At 40.5% G+C, this 15,162-nt stretch overlaps 1 protein-coding gene across 2 annotated transcripts in view; it reads right to left on the bottom strand.

Moving 5' to 3' along the window:
- Positions 1 to 15,162, bottom strand: part of BTBD7 (BTB domain containing 7) — a 56,497-nt gene that overhangs the window by 6,698 nt on the left and 34,637 nt on the right. The window contains exons 4-11 of one of the 2 annotated variants that reach the window (XM_071557627.1): positions 11,688 to 11,896; positions 10,207 to 10,282; positions 7,782 to 7,942; positions 7,327 to 7,470; positions 6,981 to 7,094; positions 5,287 to 5,476; positions 1,260 to 1,438; positions 197 to 625 (exon numbers count right to left, since the gene is read on the bottom strand). In XM_071557627.1, the coding sequence (XP_071413728.1) occupies positions 197 to 625; positions 1,260 to 1,438; positions 5,287 to 5,476; positions 6,981 to 7,094; positions 7,327 to 7,470; positions 7,782 to 7,942; positions 10,207 to 10,282; positions 11,688 to 11,896 (1,502 nt within the window). The remainder of the gene's footprint in view (positions 1 to 196; positions 626 to 1,259; positions 1,439 to 5,286; positions 5,477 to 6,980; positions 7,095 to 7,326; positions 7,471 to 7,781; positions 7,943 to 10,206; positions 10,283 to 11,687; positions 11,897 to 15,162) is intronic. The other variant, XM_071557628.1, reaches the window with a different exon arrangement.

Here is a 15,162-nt window from a genome sequence, read left to right as displayed (position 1 = left end):
TCCCAGAGACTGAGATGCCTTTGGAACGAAGAACACTGACAACTAGTTTAGTAGAAAAATATTCTCCTAACCAACAAAGATGCTCTTTTATTTAACAAAGCAAACTTACTTCATCATAAGAATTCCCTCCAGCTCCTTCTCTAAGGTACTTTAAGAGGCCAGAGATAGGGATAAGAGGAGAAATCACAATACTTACTACTTGTTTCTCAGCTGCCATCACTGCTGCTGCTGCTGCCACTGTTTGTCGCCCCAGACCCGTGGTATTAGTGCAGTCAGGAGGTGCTGCCTTAACACCAGGCAAATAGATGGACGGTGCAGCTTTGGGGGCAGTGCGGGAGTGGAACAGTGTGTGGTTACACGGGTAAGAGAAGGAACGTGAGGGATGTTGACTTGGCATCCTTTGTTTCCAGCCCACTTTGAACTGGTTATGAATAGGAGTTGCTGGTGGGTGGTATGGAGGTGGAGGAGGGGGCAATGGTGGATGGAAGGCCACAAAAGAGTCCAGTTCTGTAAACATGGTTTCTGCAGTGGGCGTGCTGTTAACACGACATCGTCCAGACTGTCTCATTGTCAGGAGTGGGCTTTCGTCCCCAAATCGCTCATCAGGAAAGAATTTGTGAGGATTCTGCAAATGAAAAAACCCAGCATGTAGCAAGACAAAGTAGGAAGGCATTTAGCAAAAATCTCCTGAACTAACACTCTTTGAACTAGGAATGGGCTAGCACTGTAACTGCCTGGTTGTGCTACCTACAACCTCATCAGTGCTCAAGGTGACTACAGCTACCACAGAATACAGATTTATTAAAGCATTATATTCACTGTGTAAGTTGACCAACAAATGCATTTTTAAAAGCAGTGTATAAACACAAGTGGGATTTCCAGTCTTCCCACTCCTCATATATACCATCCAGACCTACAGTATTAGTTACCACTTTTTCTCCTCACTGATTCAAGAACAAATAATAATCTAGATTTCAAGTTATGGTTCCACTGTTCTTGTCAACTTCCTCAGATTTTTTTTGTCCCCAAAATCAGTGTCCATAAGAGCACTAAGTGGCAATGACTCTTGAGGGAAGTATTTATCCATTGCATTTACACCTTAAAAATATCATGTCTGTGAAGTGCAACTTGTGTCTGCACCTGGACAGTTACGCAGGCATTTCAAAGCACTTGTGCACCTGCACGTGCACACAGAGACTACTCCTATTGCAGCTACACAATCAAGTCGATTTGTGGTCTCACACAGCAAGTTTTCATACCTGCAGAAGTTCAGCAGCTGCATCGGAAAGCCCAAATTCCCGCAGCACACGGATCTGAATCTCGTAACTGACTGTGGCGCCCTCTCCACAGTTCAGGGCGTACGCTCTCTGCACCTGCTCTGTGTGGCGCAGCTCCTGCAGACGCTTGATCATCTCTTTCACAACCAGGAGACTGGGAACTGTAAGGATAACAGAGAATGGGGTAGTGGTAATAGAGAGTCCTGTCTGAATGGGAACACAGCAAGTTTGTTTACAATTCTGAAGGCAAAATCAAGCATCAGGCTGGGCTTGGTTTTTTTATTTTTTTTTAAGAAACATTCTGCCACGAACTGTTCAACTCACACATGCTCTATGGAGCATCATTAAGCCACATGGGTTAACACACATCATACAAATGGTAAAAGCATACATCACTTTTCCAGCTTCTGCTAGAATGAGCCACAAATAGAGCTTTTTTTTGTAAACCCCTTGTGATGCAGGAATTCCATGATTTGAGGTGGGGGCAGGATATATTAAATGACAACTGAATGTTCCCTCATGAATTGTACAGGCCAAGAATTTACTGATTTTTTTGGCATACACTTCATACCTCCAATGCAATTCTATAATCACAAGATCATAACACGAGCATGCAACGAGAGAAAGTGCATTTTACAAAAGTTACACAAACTGTAAGCCAACAAAAACCTGTTAAAATTACGTTGTTTTATGTAGCCATACTGAAATAGTTTTAAAAAAAACTTTCAAAAAGACGATTGTGCGTAATTTGGGATATTTATCCTGTTGCAAAACGTTCTCATGCCACTTCTTACTGCTGTTTGACAATGAATGATGTTTCTCTGTGTTGTTTCTGTTCTCATGAATATGTGCATCTCACAGAGAAGACAAATCCAGATACGTAAGTCCTAGCATCTGATCCTTTCCCAGCTTTACAAGTGCTTATATTGCCGTGACCAGATGTCCGTAATGAAAGCTCATAAAAATTAAACAGATCATACAGCAAGAGCAGTTTAAAAAGACATCTGCATTACAGAGAAGGAGAAAACCCAACACCACACAACTACACTAGTCCTTATTTCACAAAGTTTACATTGGTCTATGAAGGATAAGTAGTGCACGATATTCCCGCATCAATGGAGTTCCTGTACTGGTAGGGGGAAAGAACCCATTCTAACCAGGCTTCAAGGCTTGGAAATAAGTCCTCCATGCTACCCTCCACACATTTAAACTCTCCTGAAAAATCATGGTTTAGCAGCCAGATGTGTGTAAACCCAGCATTTTGCTCATACGGAAAAAAATTTAAGAAGTCTGAAGCAGTTCTCCAAACTAGTAGGCATAAAAATTATGTGAAGTTTTTCATTAAAAAGTGCTATCTGCTCAAACCAAGGTTTGTTTCCAGTTTTTTTTCACTATTATTCAGGTGAAACACATGGAAGAAAGATTATGAACATAAAAAGTACAATTCTCTCATTTGCAGCATTTCTAATTCAAACCGATACTGGAAAATATGTAAGGAAATTCAACCATTTGCAGAACCTGGTCTGAAACTAGAACAGGCTTCAGCACAGGCTGAACTCACTCTATAACAGTGCTGCAAAGAGCTCTAAGACATGCTGCCAGCAGCACTTACGCGAATTTTGTCCTCAGGCAGTGGGTATAAGGAGATGCCAGGGACAGATGGAGAACAGCCGAGCTGTACAGAACCCCCTGTTCTGAGTCCAGCCCAAGGGGCACGGAAAAGATGCTGCCCAGCTCTCCCTCCCGGCAGTTCCTGTGCTCCATCTATGCCTTACAATGTATTCCTGTACAAGTGATATATTTGGTACACGCTTTAATCCCCTCAAATTAAGTGGGTTCCATCTGCCCACCCTAGCAAAGAGTCATTGGCAAAACAATCAATTCTGCTTAATTACAGAACGAAGCAAAGCAGACAGTTACCAGGACACAATTCCTGTGCTCTAACTATTGGCCAGGCTCACAGCTCATATCTGTGCTCAAATCAAAGGACTGGCAATAACTCCTACCTATTAAATTGTACAGAACCAAACTGCAGTGGCGTTTCAGATTGGTAAAGATGTCTCATGCCTGACAACAGAGCCAGTATTATTCAGAACATGAGAACTTTTGCAAAATATTGGAGACCTCTGAGGATCTGTAGCCTTTCTCAACATCTTTGGAAACTAAGATTAAGCACAGTGTTATCAAAGTCATATCTTATAATGAAATATTTTATATTCAGTTCACGGTGAGTATATTTACACTTTTCTGTAGAGGATAGGGGCAAGTCCAAGTACTGTAATGTACTGCTGAGATGCCACAGCTGTGAGTTTCTAGACAAACAATTAGTACTTTTATCAAATTTATCAAACACGTTTTCAGAAAGTCTTTGTAGGCTTTACCAAGTCTCCTCCCAATCACAAGAAGCAAACAGACTAAAACCATTCCCCTAAGTTTCCTAGAAAACTTTTAACCAGTGTTTCAAATCTTCTAACACCTCACATTCTCTTGCAGCTATTTGAATTCATTATTTTTGTCCTGGCTTTAACACCTGTAACAATAGCCTATCTACTTCCTTTCAACATGGTTGACTGAAGGGAGACATAATTGATACACAAGAAGTTTACAAAGCAGGGAATCAGGAGTGGTGGAGGGAGGAAGACGCCTGTTTCCTTGGTGCTCTTAATTGCTTTTCTAGACTTCCAAAATGAACCATATCTACTGAAGAGTGATACTTCAATCTAAAAACTGATGCCAAAAGTTTATAACAACTGTATAAACTCACGGACTAACAATGAATTAAAATTACTAACTGCACAGAAATGCCATCTACCACAGGACATTTCCAAGCTGCTCATGATTGAAAAGCACACAGAATTTTACAAGGAATTATTTGCTTTCTCTGCTATGCTTTCCTATGCACTCACTTCCAATGACTGCTAGAATAAAGATACTAGGCTAGACAGACAAATCCTTGACCTGACCCACTATGGCCATTTAAAGGGCTACACACGATGCTCCATTACCTCATGTTTTGTGGCACACTTGTTTTTGTATTTTAGCACGATGATTGCTCCTTATGGAATCATAGTGTTGACTTTGAGGCTGCTTTCAACAGAGATTCCCTCAGCCACCCCACATGCACGCAGCTGGCTACACCTGCATAAGCACAGTGTTTCCCACTTTCCTCACTGAATTTAAATTAAATCTTAGTCATTTAGCTATCTAATCCTGCCCTCCAAAACATTCACTGACCCTTACAACTTGTCATCAGTTCCAAGTTTTACCAGTGTATTCTCTATGTACACTGAGTATTAATGGGACAGGGGTAAGTGAGGAAGAGCTTTGGGAATCCCACCAGATACATTCTGCCAGTCTGACACCGAAAGATCAAATGCATATATGACAAAATATATTTAGTGTATGTTTTCCTGGCTTCACTACAGGGAATGTTACATTAAGTATCCTGAAGTCAAGTGAGGTCATAACTACTTGTCTATAAAAATATACTCTACCACACAAAGAATGAAGTTGCTTGACTTCAAAGCTGAAGTAGATTTTGTAAACTGAAATAGGTATGTTTTGATATTGAGTGCCTACTTCAAATATTTTTCCAGCACACTGAGTTAAGCTGAGTTCCCAATAAGTTATGTTCCTTGGCTTTTATTTTTTAACAGAAATCAGTATTTTGCTATTTTCCAGCCTCCTGAATCTTACACACCTTGTTCAACTCCTTGTTCTACAGTGTTGTAGAAAATTGAGAATCCTGTAGAAAACTCTGAGGACAAAGAGCCAGGCTGCTGCAAGTGTTGTACAGTCCAAGGTTTTCAGATCGTTTTTGAACTAGTTACTAGGCCATGCAACACCAGTTAACATCTTCAGAACAGACCAAAGCAAAGGGACTACTACTGATGCAGCACTAGTCTCTGAGGATACCATACGTTCAATAACTGATCTTCACTCCCCCCAGGCCCAAGCCCCCAGCCCTCACAGGAGATCAATCGGCATTGGAAGCAATCAGCAGCCTTACCTGGGATCTCATTGGCTATGACTGAGGGAGGACTGGTCTGGTTAGTGCTGACTTGCTGGTGAGTAATCATATGGCAGCACTGTGGCACCGCGTTGTTCACCATGTAGAGGGTGTCTGGCACGTTGGACATTCGGACCATCCGCAACCGAACGAGATCCGTCTGTTCCACCATCATCTCATCCAGCACTGACTGCAACGACAGCCACCAGAGCTCTCATGAAGGCACTGCACACACACACAGCCCCACCTGCTGCAAGCACAGTCCTGAGGACACAAGTCTAGCAATGGCTACATCAAAGTAACTTTTCCAGGTCACAGTACTTGGCTTTTCCTCAGCATTTTCTATTCCATTTTCCAGTTATAGTCGAGTTTCAGACCTAAGAGCAGGCAGGAGAATAAAGTTTGGGAAGGCTGCTTTGTTTATTTTGTATCTGCCAGATTAGAAGTACCTTCTCAAGGCCAGACCTTTTGGACTTTGTTTCAGGCAATTACTGCCTGTGGGTCTCAACTCTCTGTGCCACCGAGTGAAGGCACAAGTCTGAAAATGAAACATGTGCCCCTCAGACATCTTAAAGAATAGGAAGGGATTTATGCCTACACTTTTGAGATTCTGATTCAATGTTAAATTGATTTATTTCAAAATATGGGAGGCTACCAGGGGACTAAAAAAAGTAATCACTCACAATTTTTAGCATTTTGTAATACTCCTCTCCTATTCAGAGTTTAAACAAAGTTACCAGGGACTAAGCATAAGAGTCTCCCCTGTAAGGTTAAACAGCCAAAAATGCTTTCAAAAACATTAACAGCACAGTATGAAACTAACAGAAACAAGTAGGCATCCTGATGGGGGTGGGAGGTTGGGGGTGTTTAAGAATGCATCTTTTACTTTAGAAAACTAGTAAAGCACACCTATACCATATACCTGAAAACTGAGTCAAAAGCTTTTATTATGCGTTCTCTAACATTTTTTTAGTTTTATCAATCAAAGATATAAAGATAATATTTTAACCAGCTAGTCTTCCTTTGCTGTTTAGTGCCACTTGGTGTTCTCTAACCTTTGTGCCCAAAATGCAAACTAGTTTTATTTCTTCCTCCCCTCAAAGAAGACGCCAACAACTCATACGCTTACAAAACATTTTCTTTTTTAGGCACTGGGCAAAAGCTCTGAATTCACCAGGGCAGTGGTCAGAGTCTGCAGGTGATGTGGATGTACACAGTTTCACCTAATCCCCTTGTTCTGCAGTCACCTGCACTGCTGGGGCTCACAGGCTCTCAAGTTAAGTCAGAGCTACCTTAAGTGGTGGAATTAGGCAGTGACACTTCTGTCACACAGAACGTGGCATGTTCCTGCCCCACACGGCATCATCTCCACTCTGTGACCAAACGTCACCATGAGAGATGATACAAGATCTTCAGTCTGACAGTGCTCATGCAAGAGATCAAACAGGGGAGCTACTGCCTGAGAGGGACACACAAAGGACTTCACTCAAATTGGACACAAAATATTTACTCCATATTGCACAGATCACAAGATTTTTGGGTATGTTCTGATTCAGACAAGAAGATGAAACATCAGAGTCCTCTGCTGAGTGGAATAGCAGTTCTCTACCCAGCTCTGGTGGGAGCTGGGGAGCCTGAAAGACCTGGCACCAAAGTTGCTGACTAGCTGCAAACTGGGACTCTCAGGCTCTCACCTTGCCATCCGCCTGCCGGGAGGGCTGCCGAGGAGCTGGGCCGGCAAACTGGCTGGAAACCAGGGAGGTTTCCCTCAGAACGCTGCTTTGTTTCCGGTGGAATTTCATCAAGATCTGTCTCGCAAACATTTCAATTTCGACAAAAAAAAATTTTGTTGAAATTTTTCTGACCAGTCCTAGAGACTTGAGCCTGATGATCAATCTTGTAAGTCTTGTTAAATTGAAAATGTTAGTATTTTAGGCCAGTACAAGTAAAAAGACAAAACATACCAAAATCTTTCCCTGTTTACAGAACCCCCTGATGACTCCAATTTGACAACACTCGAGTGTTGTTGATGACTATTACCTTAGCCTCCTCCACATATGGCGAGAACAGTCTTGGCCGCACATATATTCCAGCATTTTTTTGCCGCAGCCAGGCATTTGACTTTCCACCTTCTGATGTTGGCAGCATGTCTGAAGGAGGAGTACTAATCAGGCCTCTCTTCATCTTTAAGAATCAAGAAAGAGGTTTACGGGTTTTTAAATATAAATATGGTAAAAACTTTCAACAAATGCATTTTTACACTGAATTCTTACACCACTGATTTAGCTTTCTAATAGATTTAAAGAATAGGTAATTTAATCAGAAAAAGTGAGTTACACATGAATTACTCTCAATGATAACATTTTAGAAGTAAGTCCTTAAAACAAACAAGCAAAACCAACACCCACTAAAGCAAAAAAACCCACACATGAACACTGCAGCACCTGAAGTACAAAGAACCCAGAGATGGTATCTGTACAAGACTACTGACTTACTGCATCACTCAGTACTTCACTGTTCATGGGTAAGATGTGCTCGATGCGGACAAAAGGTAAAAGTGGAGACAGGATCTCCCTCAGCTCCTCAATGTCAAGATCTCGCCTCTTCACACCTCTTTTATTCACACTGTGAGCAGTACCACTGAGTAAATTAGGCTCTGTGGGAAGAAACGAGCAGTGCTAAGTTTACATCAAAAAGCTTAAATAGGATAGTGGGAGTTAGAGGGCTCACAGAAAGTTATAGAAAAGGAAAGAAAATTTCCATTTTAAATCAAGAGTGCTCCTCAGCACTGTTCCACAAAACTAACAACTGGATGTGGCACTTAGTGCTATGATCTAGCTGACAAGGTGGCAATCAGTCAAAGGTTGGACTCGACCTTGGACTTCTATTCCAACCTAGATGATTCTGTGATTTTATTTCATGCCTTAAAATCTGATACGAAGCATCCATGAATACAGGTTCAGTTTGTATGAGCACGGGTGACTGGCACAGCTGCCAGTTTCAAAGTGTAAGCCAGGTAGAAAATAAAAACAGTGTTCGGGGTAAAACTTGTGAAGCCCTATCAAAAGCTACACTATGAAAACATTTGCACCTCCCTGCTAGCAGTTTCCCCAGGGATTCCCTTCTGTAGCTCCTCTCCCTTTCCCCAGTTTTCAAAGACTTCTTTTCTACAAATTAAGGCCTGAAGAATCCACTGGGATACATTATTCTAGCCTCCTTGTGTAGGCAGGCTCAGTAACAAGCGTGCCAAGCTCATTCAAACTGCTCTCACAGTCACAGGACACCTATTTGTGCCAGGAGTGGGTACCTTCCTAAAGACTGCAAGATGCAACATGCAACACACTCAGGTCACTCTCCCTCCCCAGTTCACTGCCTTCACATGTATTTTAGGTATTGTGTCCAACCTGAATTCCACTAACTTCACTCCTTTAGCAAACCTGTCAAACATACTCATACTCCTCAGGTTCTGGCAGCTCGAGTTTTGGCCACAGCTCATTAACAACCTCTGAATGCTTTGCAGCCCCACGTATTCAGAGGTGCAAACTCAGGAGTGTCACTGAGGAATTCAGACAAAATCACTAGACTAAATTTGGCCCTAATCTGACAGACCTTGACATAGCTCTTATTTCTGCTCTTGCTTATCATGTTATCTGATGATCCCAGGAAAGAGAAGTGGGCTGTTTACTTAATGAATGCCACGGAGCAGGAAGCTACGCAGTTATTCCAAGGGAGCAGCTTCTATCCCAGACCGGGTCTGTTAATGTTTAACTGGCTCCATTAACTTCCAATGTGCCCTTAGACAAACACTTAAAAAATATTGTTTTGAAAATAGGTTAATATTTACTCAGACCACCATAAGCACACCTTTTAACTGACTTTTTGTTGCATTTCATAAAATAGGTCCATGACAAAGCAGTTGTATTGCAAGCAGTAACAGGATTTCAAAAACACGGACAGTCCTCCAAAGGCAGCAGTCACACTACACAGACAGGTTCTTCCCTTTCTGTTCCTCTTGTTGTACTATGTGATTGCTACTTTGTAGTCTGAACGAATTACAAGCTATTTGCATTTCTTATTTGGGAAATACCACTGTAGCAACAATGTGCATCTAGGCCCATAAAAAGCCATTTACATCTACTTCAGGGAAAAAACCGGTGCCATTTTTGGTTTGTTTCTCAGCACCACAGATTTTTCTAGTAAAACATAAACTGAAGTGAAAGGTTGACACTAAGTAAACTCAGAATAAGACTACTTTGAGAAGCCTGCATAAGCACAGAAAAGTAAAAGGTACTGCAGGATTTAATTTGATGAATTAATTACAAGCACAATAATTTTGAGAGAACAGGAAACCAACCAGACTTAAGACCAGACAATCATAGAGGCTGAAAGGACCTCCAGAAGTTTGGTTCAGTTACAACACCCACCCTCTTCCCACACCTACCCAGGCAGAGAACAGCACATTGCCCCTTTACTATATCCAGCTGGGATATGAATACCTCCAAGGATGGAGATCCCATAACTACTCTGGGCAAGCTGTTACAGTGTCTGACCATCTTCAGATTCTTCTCTATAAACAGAATTTCTTGTATTTCAGAAATGCCTTTCACATTGTTCCAGGTGCCAAGAGAAGAGTGTAGCTCTATTTTCTTTGCTTCCTTCTATTAGGTATTATAGATTTTGCTAATATTCGCCCCAAAGCCTTTCCTTCTTCAGGCTAAACAATCCCATACCCCTCAGAATGCCTGTGTTCTCATTTTTTAGAGAACAAAAACTTCTAAGAAACAGGTGCATTTGTTTAGTACTGACTATACTATGAACAAAGTAATAACATCTCCTTAAATTACAGATTACCCACAAAGTTGAACTTCCATAAGTTTTGGGTTATTTGGTTTAGTACTGTGTGGCTTAAAGGATCCTCACCTCGATCTGCTATTCTCTTCATCAACTGGTGTTCTCCCCATTTAATCAGGTATTTAAGAATATCTTGTTCACTTGCCTGGTAGAAAGAGAAAGTCAGCAATCTGCACATGCTTAGTTTAATGTCATACACACAAAAAACCAGTCACATACACAGGTCTTTTACAGCTCTAAAGAAACTCAACTGTACCAAAGCACGAATTAGTTGCACTTTATGATCTGCCTAGCACTATCTCCTACTATTTTAAGGTAATACTACTCATATACCATCACCATAATTTCTAGATTCATGTCACTTGTTGAATCTTTAGGAACAGTAATGAAGTTTTCTAAAGAAGGATAAATTTTATTTACCATGAAAGGTTACAAGTATTAAATTTGAATTACTGAATTTAATTAAAAGGGGCAGTTCTACCTCTGGGTGTTTGGATCTTTTGTTTAACTTAGCCAAATTTAGCATCTGCACAGCCTGGAAAGTTATGAAAATAATCAACCCAACTAAATTATAATCTATGTGAAGAGAAAGATTTTCAGTAATACCATAAATAAAACAACTTCGCTTTGCTCATACCTATGTAAAGTGCTAACCACTCAACCTTCTTACAGGAAAAAATTATGTACTGAAAAGTTAAATTTATCTGTGTAATTTCTTAACAGCTAGGGTAAGAAATGTAGTCATAACATATATCCTCACAGAAGATCAACAGTACTGTTAACTGTAATTTCTGAAATGTTTAAAGTAAACACAACTTTACCAAAAAAAACAGTTTAAATAAGCTCTAAGACTTTATCCTTTGAAAAAGGTAAGATTGAGTGGACTCAATTTTTGAAAAATCCTTTGAAAAAATCCTAAAAAGAAATCTTTTAAAAAAATCTTTAGGCTACAAAAGGCTGGTTGTCATTATAAAGATATCTCCCCTGAAGAGAAATGGTAGCAAAAATCCAGAAACTTTCTATCTGTCAGTATGATTTTCTCTCCCTAAAAACACACCATTACTGAAGGAAAGGCATAAAAAAATTGCAATGCTTGTCAGAAAATGTATTTTTCTTCTTCTCTCAAAAAATCAATTAAGTTTTCTGAATGATTACTAGTTTATTAGCTCACACTGACTCAAATTAGTATGTATGTTGTTGCAGCAAAACTACTACCATCACATAATTTTATAAAAAGCTCTTAAACATGCAAGGCAAATGATAGGTTCAGAAATGTCTTGTTTAAAATAATTTCCATCCATTTATAAACTATTATTAGACTTCTAAGTGATAGCATATACCACGTTTGGGTTGTGTTACAAGCCAAGAAGAAAACAGTTTTCTTAATCACTACTTCAATTTCATATTTAATGTATTACAAAAGGAGTGCTTAGTGTATACAAATCCACTGTCACGTGCAATTTAAAATCAGCTACTGCCACACGTTTCTAGTCATGGTATACCATGTTCTCCCTCAAGCAGGACCAGCTGTATTCTGCATTGCAGGTTACCTGTAAATAGTCAGACTGAATAGCTGTGAGCAGGTGGTCCTTGCTGAGCTCATAGAAGACCTCTGAAGTCATGACCTGGGTAAACTCCTCACAGAGGAAATGCAGCGCTTGACGATGTACCCACTTGGAACCGTATGGCTGAGAGCTCCACTTCAGAATGGCAATTAAGGTGTCTAGGGAGATGCTCTCAGCAATAATATCTTCACAGCCTGGGAAACAAAGGCAAAAATCAATGATGTTGTTATAGAGGCACTTTGATCCTGCAGGAATCAAATATGGCTAAATCTTTGATCTAAAAGGTGACATGACTCCCAATGAGAGCAAAAACAGAAGTGCCCTACAGATCAAGGTTGAAAACAGAGTTAAATTCTGACTAAAAGTACAATAATTTTAATAGTGGTTTATTCCAACTATACAGTTATTTGCCTTTTAAAGGCACAAGAAGCAACATGTCTGCTGGCATACCCAACTAGAACCTCCTCTAGTTATGTGACTGTTTAACACATTTTAACCTTGCAAATTTGAATTTGAGTTGCTGTTGTTTGCAGCAGATTCACAGAAACCTATGAACTGTAACAAGGGTGGGATTTTCATCTGTATCCCCTTGCACATGGACTCTCCCGAGGCAGACCATGTGGAAGAGCAGAAACAAGCTGTGACAGTGCTGGCACTCAGCTGCTCGGCACAGGGTGAGGGCAGCAAAGCACCATTTTCTGACTGGCAGAGAAAGCAGGAAGCAGCAGCTGCTGCTCCAGGCCACCACGCTGGGCCTCGGTACCCAGCAAGGCACAGAGGATGTCAGGACACGGAGCACCTCTGACAGGGAAGCAGAAGGGAAGTATTCATCATGCAGACTCATGGCAAACCTGCTACAGTTTCTCTGTACCCACTGCTACATTAAGATTTACTCTTTCACAGCGTACACTTCTTCTGAAGAGGAGACGGGATAGTTAAAACTCCTGAAGGGAGATAGAGGAGATTTGGAAGAAATGAGGGGAGATATTCTGTGGGAAGGCTTACAACATGGGTATTTGGGGTTACTGAGCTAAGGCAGATGGTACCAGGATGTTGATAACTTGAAGTCTCCAACAGCACTTTGTTAATTTCCTTTACATCTGGTTTAGTACAAAAATAGCAATTTACAGAAAAAAATCCTATTCTAGAATTATACATTCCAGTCTCAACCCACTACAGCCACAAAATTACAGCTGTGCTTATGCCCATGAGAGGTCCCCAGACAGTCCAGAGCTGCATGCTTACACTGCAATTTTACTTTTTATACATCATTATTTTCCTCTCAGTTTCAAGGATATTTAAAAACTTAACTTTGTTGTTTAGAGATCTGTATCTCATTACTGAGCTCTTGGACCAAGCTAAGTAAGAAAGTGTTTAGCACAGTAATCTCAATGTTTGTCAAAGACACAGATGGCTCTCCTGAGGCTACATACTTTTACACTGGTTGAACACAGGTAAGACACCGTAGCAACAATTACTTGAATTAAAAGAAAAATACTACTTTTTTACATAAGTCACCATACAGAATACACAGCATTTGCTCCATTTCCATTGCACCTAATAATGTGAAGGATATGTTATTCAGGAGTAAGAAGTAACAAGTGAACAAGCTACTTCAAGTAGGAGGGAATCTGCCAAAGAAGCAACTATTCAGGAGCAAAGTATTTTGCACCTTAAACAGCAAGGTACAGAAGAAGGTACTAGAAAACAATGGTCTAAACATGAGTGGTTATAGATTTACCTGTCCTATTAGAAACATATATTTGTACCTAATACTATAAAAATCCCAACATGGTAATTTTAAGAACAATATTTTGCCCTTAAAATTTACTAAACTCGTTCAGGAATATGTCTGCATGTATACACAGTTTTGGAAACATGCTTTATTTAATTTCTAAAGCAACTTGTGAGAACAACATCTGTCCCCGCAACAATAATAAAATTTACACCAGTTCATATTTAAACCAAAATTTCTTCAACAGGCAGCTGGATGATTTGTTTTTCACATGCCTGATTCACCTGAGAGAAGAAAGACCATGTATCAATGCAGCCCCTGACAGAAGGGCTAGAAAAAGCACACACATTTCTGAACAATGCAGTACATACAGCACTAGGCTGTGCATCCCCAGACAGACTCTTCATTTGCTTTTGACTAAGGGGTGAGTGTCAAGCCATGTTTCAACACACCTACTTTGTCCCTTATCATTACTGAAGTAACAGGCCCCTCTCAGAGCTACCTATTTCTATTAGGTTTCATATTATCACTACTACTGGTAGTAAGAACAGATGCTCTGTTACAGATGTTTACCTCTAAGCTGCATGACACACGTCAGCCTAATGTGAGGAGTGAACAGGCAGCACAGACAGGCTGGAGGCACTTGAATCATCACCCCAGTCACCATGGCACAGATAAAGAGCAGAGGATGAGAACTGCTCTGAAATGCAAATACACTCCATGGGTTGAGACACAGGTTAGAGAAACTGCCCCCTCCAGATGTGGGAATTTCCCTGATTCCCAAAGGATAAAAAGTCTGAAGTCTCAAGAAGAATCTGAGAAAAAGCATTGAACAACAAAACAACTAAACCACCTAAAAGCCAACCCATCATCAAAAAAGCTCAAAATACTTCAGCATATGTCAAACATTAGTAAAGGAAGTTTGAGGCTTTCCACTTCAGGATTCATTTTTACTTAAATAATTTAAGGCATCACTCCCATTGTATTTAACTTTGTCACATGAGTCCCTCTCATCTTCCCTTCTGGGGCTCAAGAAAGGCAAAGGTTAAATTAGCAACAAAACCGGCATGGTGAATGAACGCCAACTGTGACTAGCTGCAATTTGTTTGAAAGAGCAGTTTTACTCCCATAAGAAAGACAGTTGTTTAAAACAATTCTTTAGGGTCATCTGCACACTGCACTAAGCCTTGTCCTGCCAAATCCTAACGCAATTCCATCCTGCTGTTTGCATGCAAGCTGCCTTCAGCAGAGGAGTGCATCCCCCTGAACTCGAGAGACCCCACCAAGGACTGCTCCATTTCAAAGGCAGGATGTAAAGCCACTCCTGAAATCAGTCCCAGGAAACTCAAACTGCAAGAGCAGAGACTTATCTCAAAGAGAATGCCATTCCTAGTATTTCATCTGACATTTATTTTTGAAAAAGTATCTGTCCCACAAGGAGAGAAAACTGTATTTCCATGAGAAATGCAGTTCCAAAGATCTGAGCAATGCTGATTTATAGAAACAGTGCACTGACTCAGTCTCAATTCTCCTGTTAAGTTCAATTATTGCACAACTACCAATGATATGACAACATCAGGTGAAAAGCTCATTAAGAATGACTAGCAAATGAAACAGTCTTTTTAGCAAGCAATTTTTGCAATGGGTCAGGAGTGCAGGATTAGTAAAAGTATTTCTTCTGAAGCAAACATGAAGCAATAATGAAAGTGTTTTCTGAACATCTAA

The sequence above is a fragment of the Pithys albifrons genome, chromosome 6, assembly GCF_047495875.1.
Source record: "Pithys albifrons albifrons isolate INPA30051 chromosome 6, PitAlb_v1, whole genome shotgun sequence".
In the NCBI taxonomy this organism is placed as follows: domain Eukaryota; kingdom Metazoa; phylum Chordata; class Aves; order Passeriformes; family Thamnophilidae; genus Pithys; species Pithys albifrons.
Note: the sequence above shows the minus strand (reverse complement) of the source record. Positions and strands in the feature narration are given on the sequence as shown.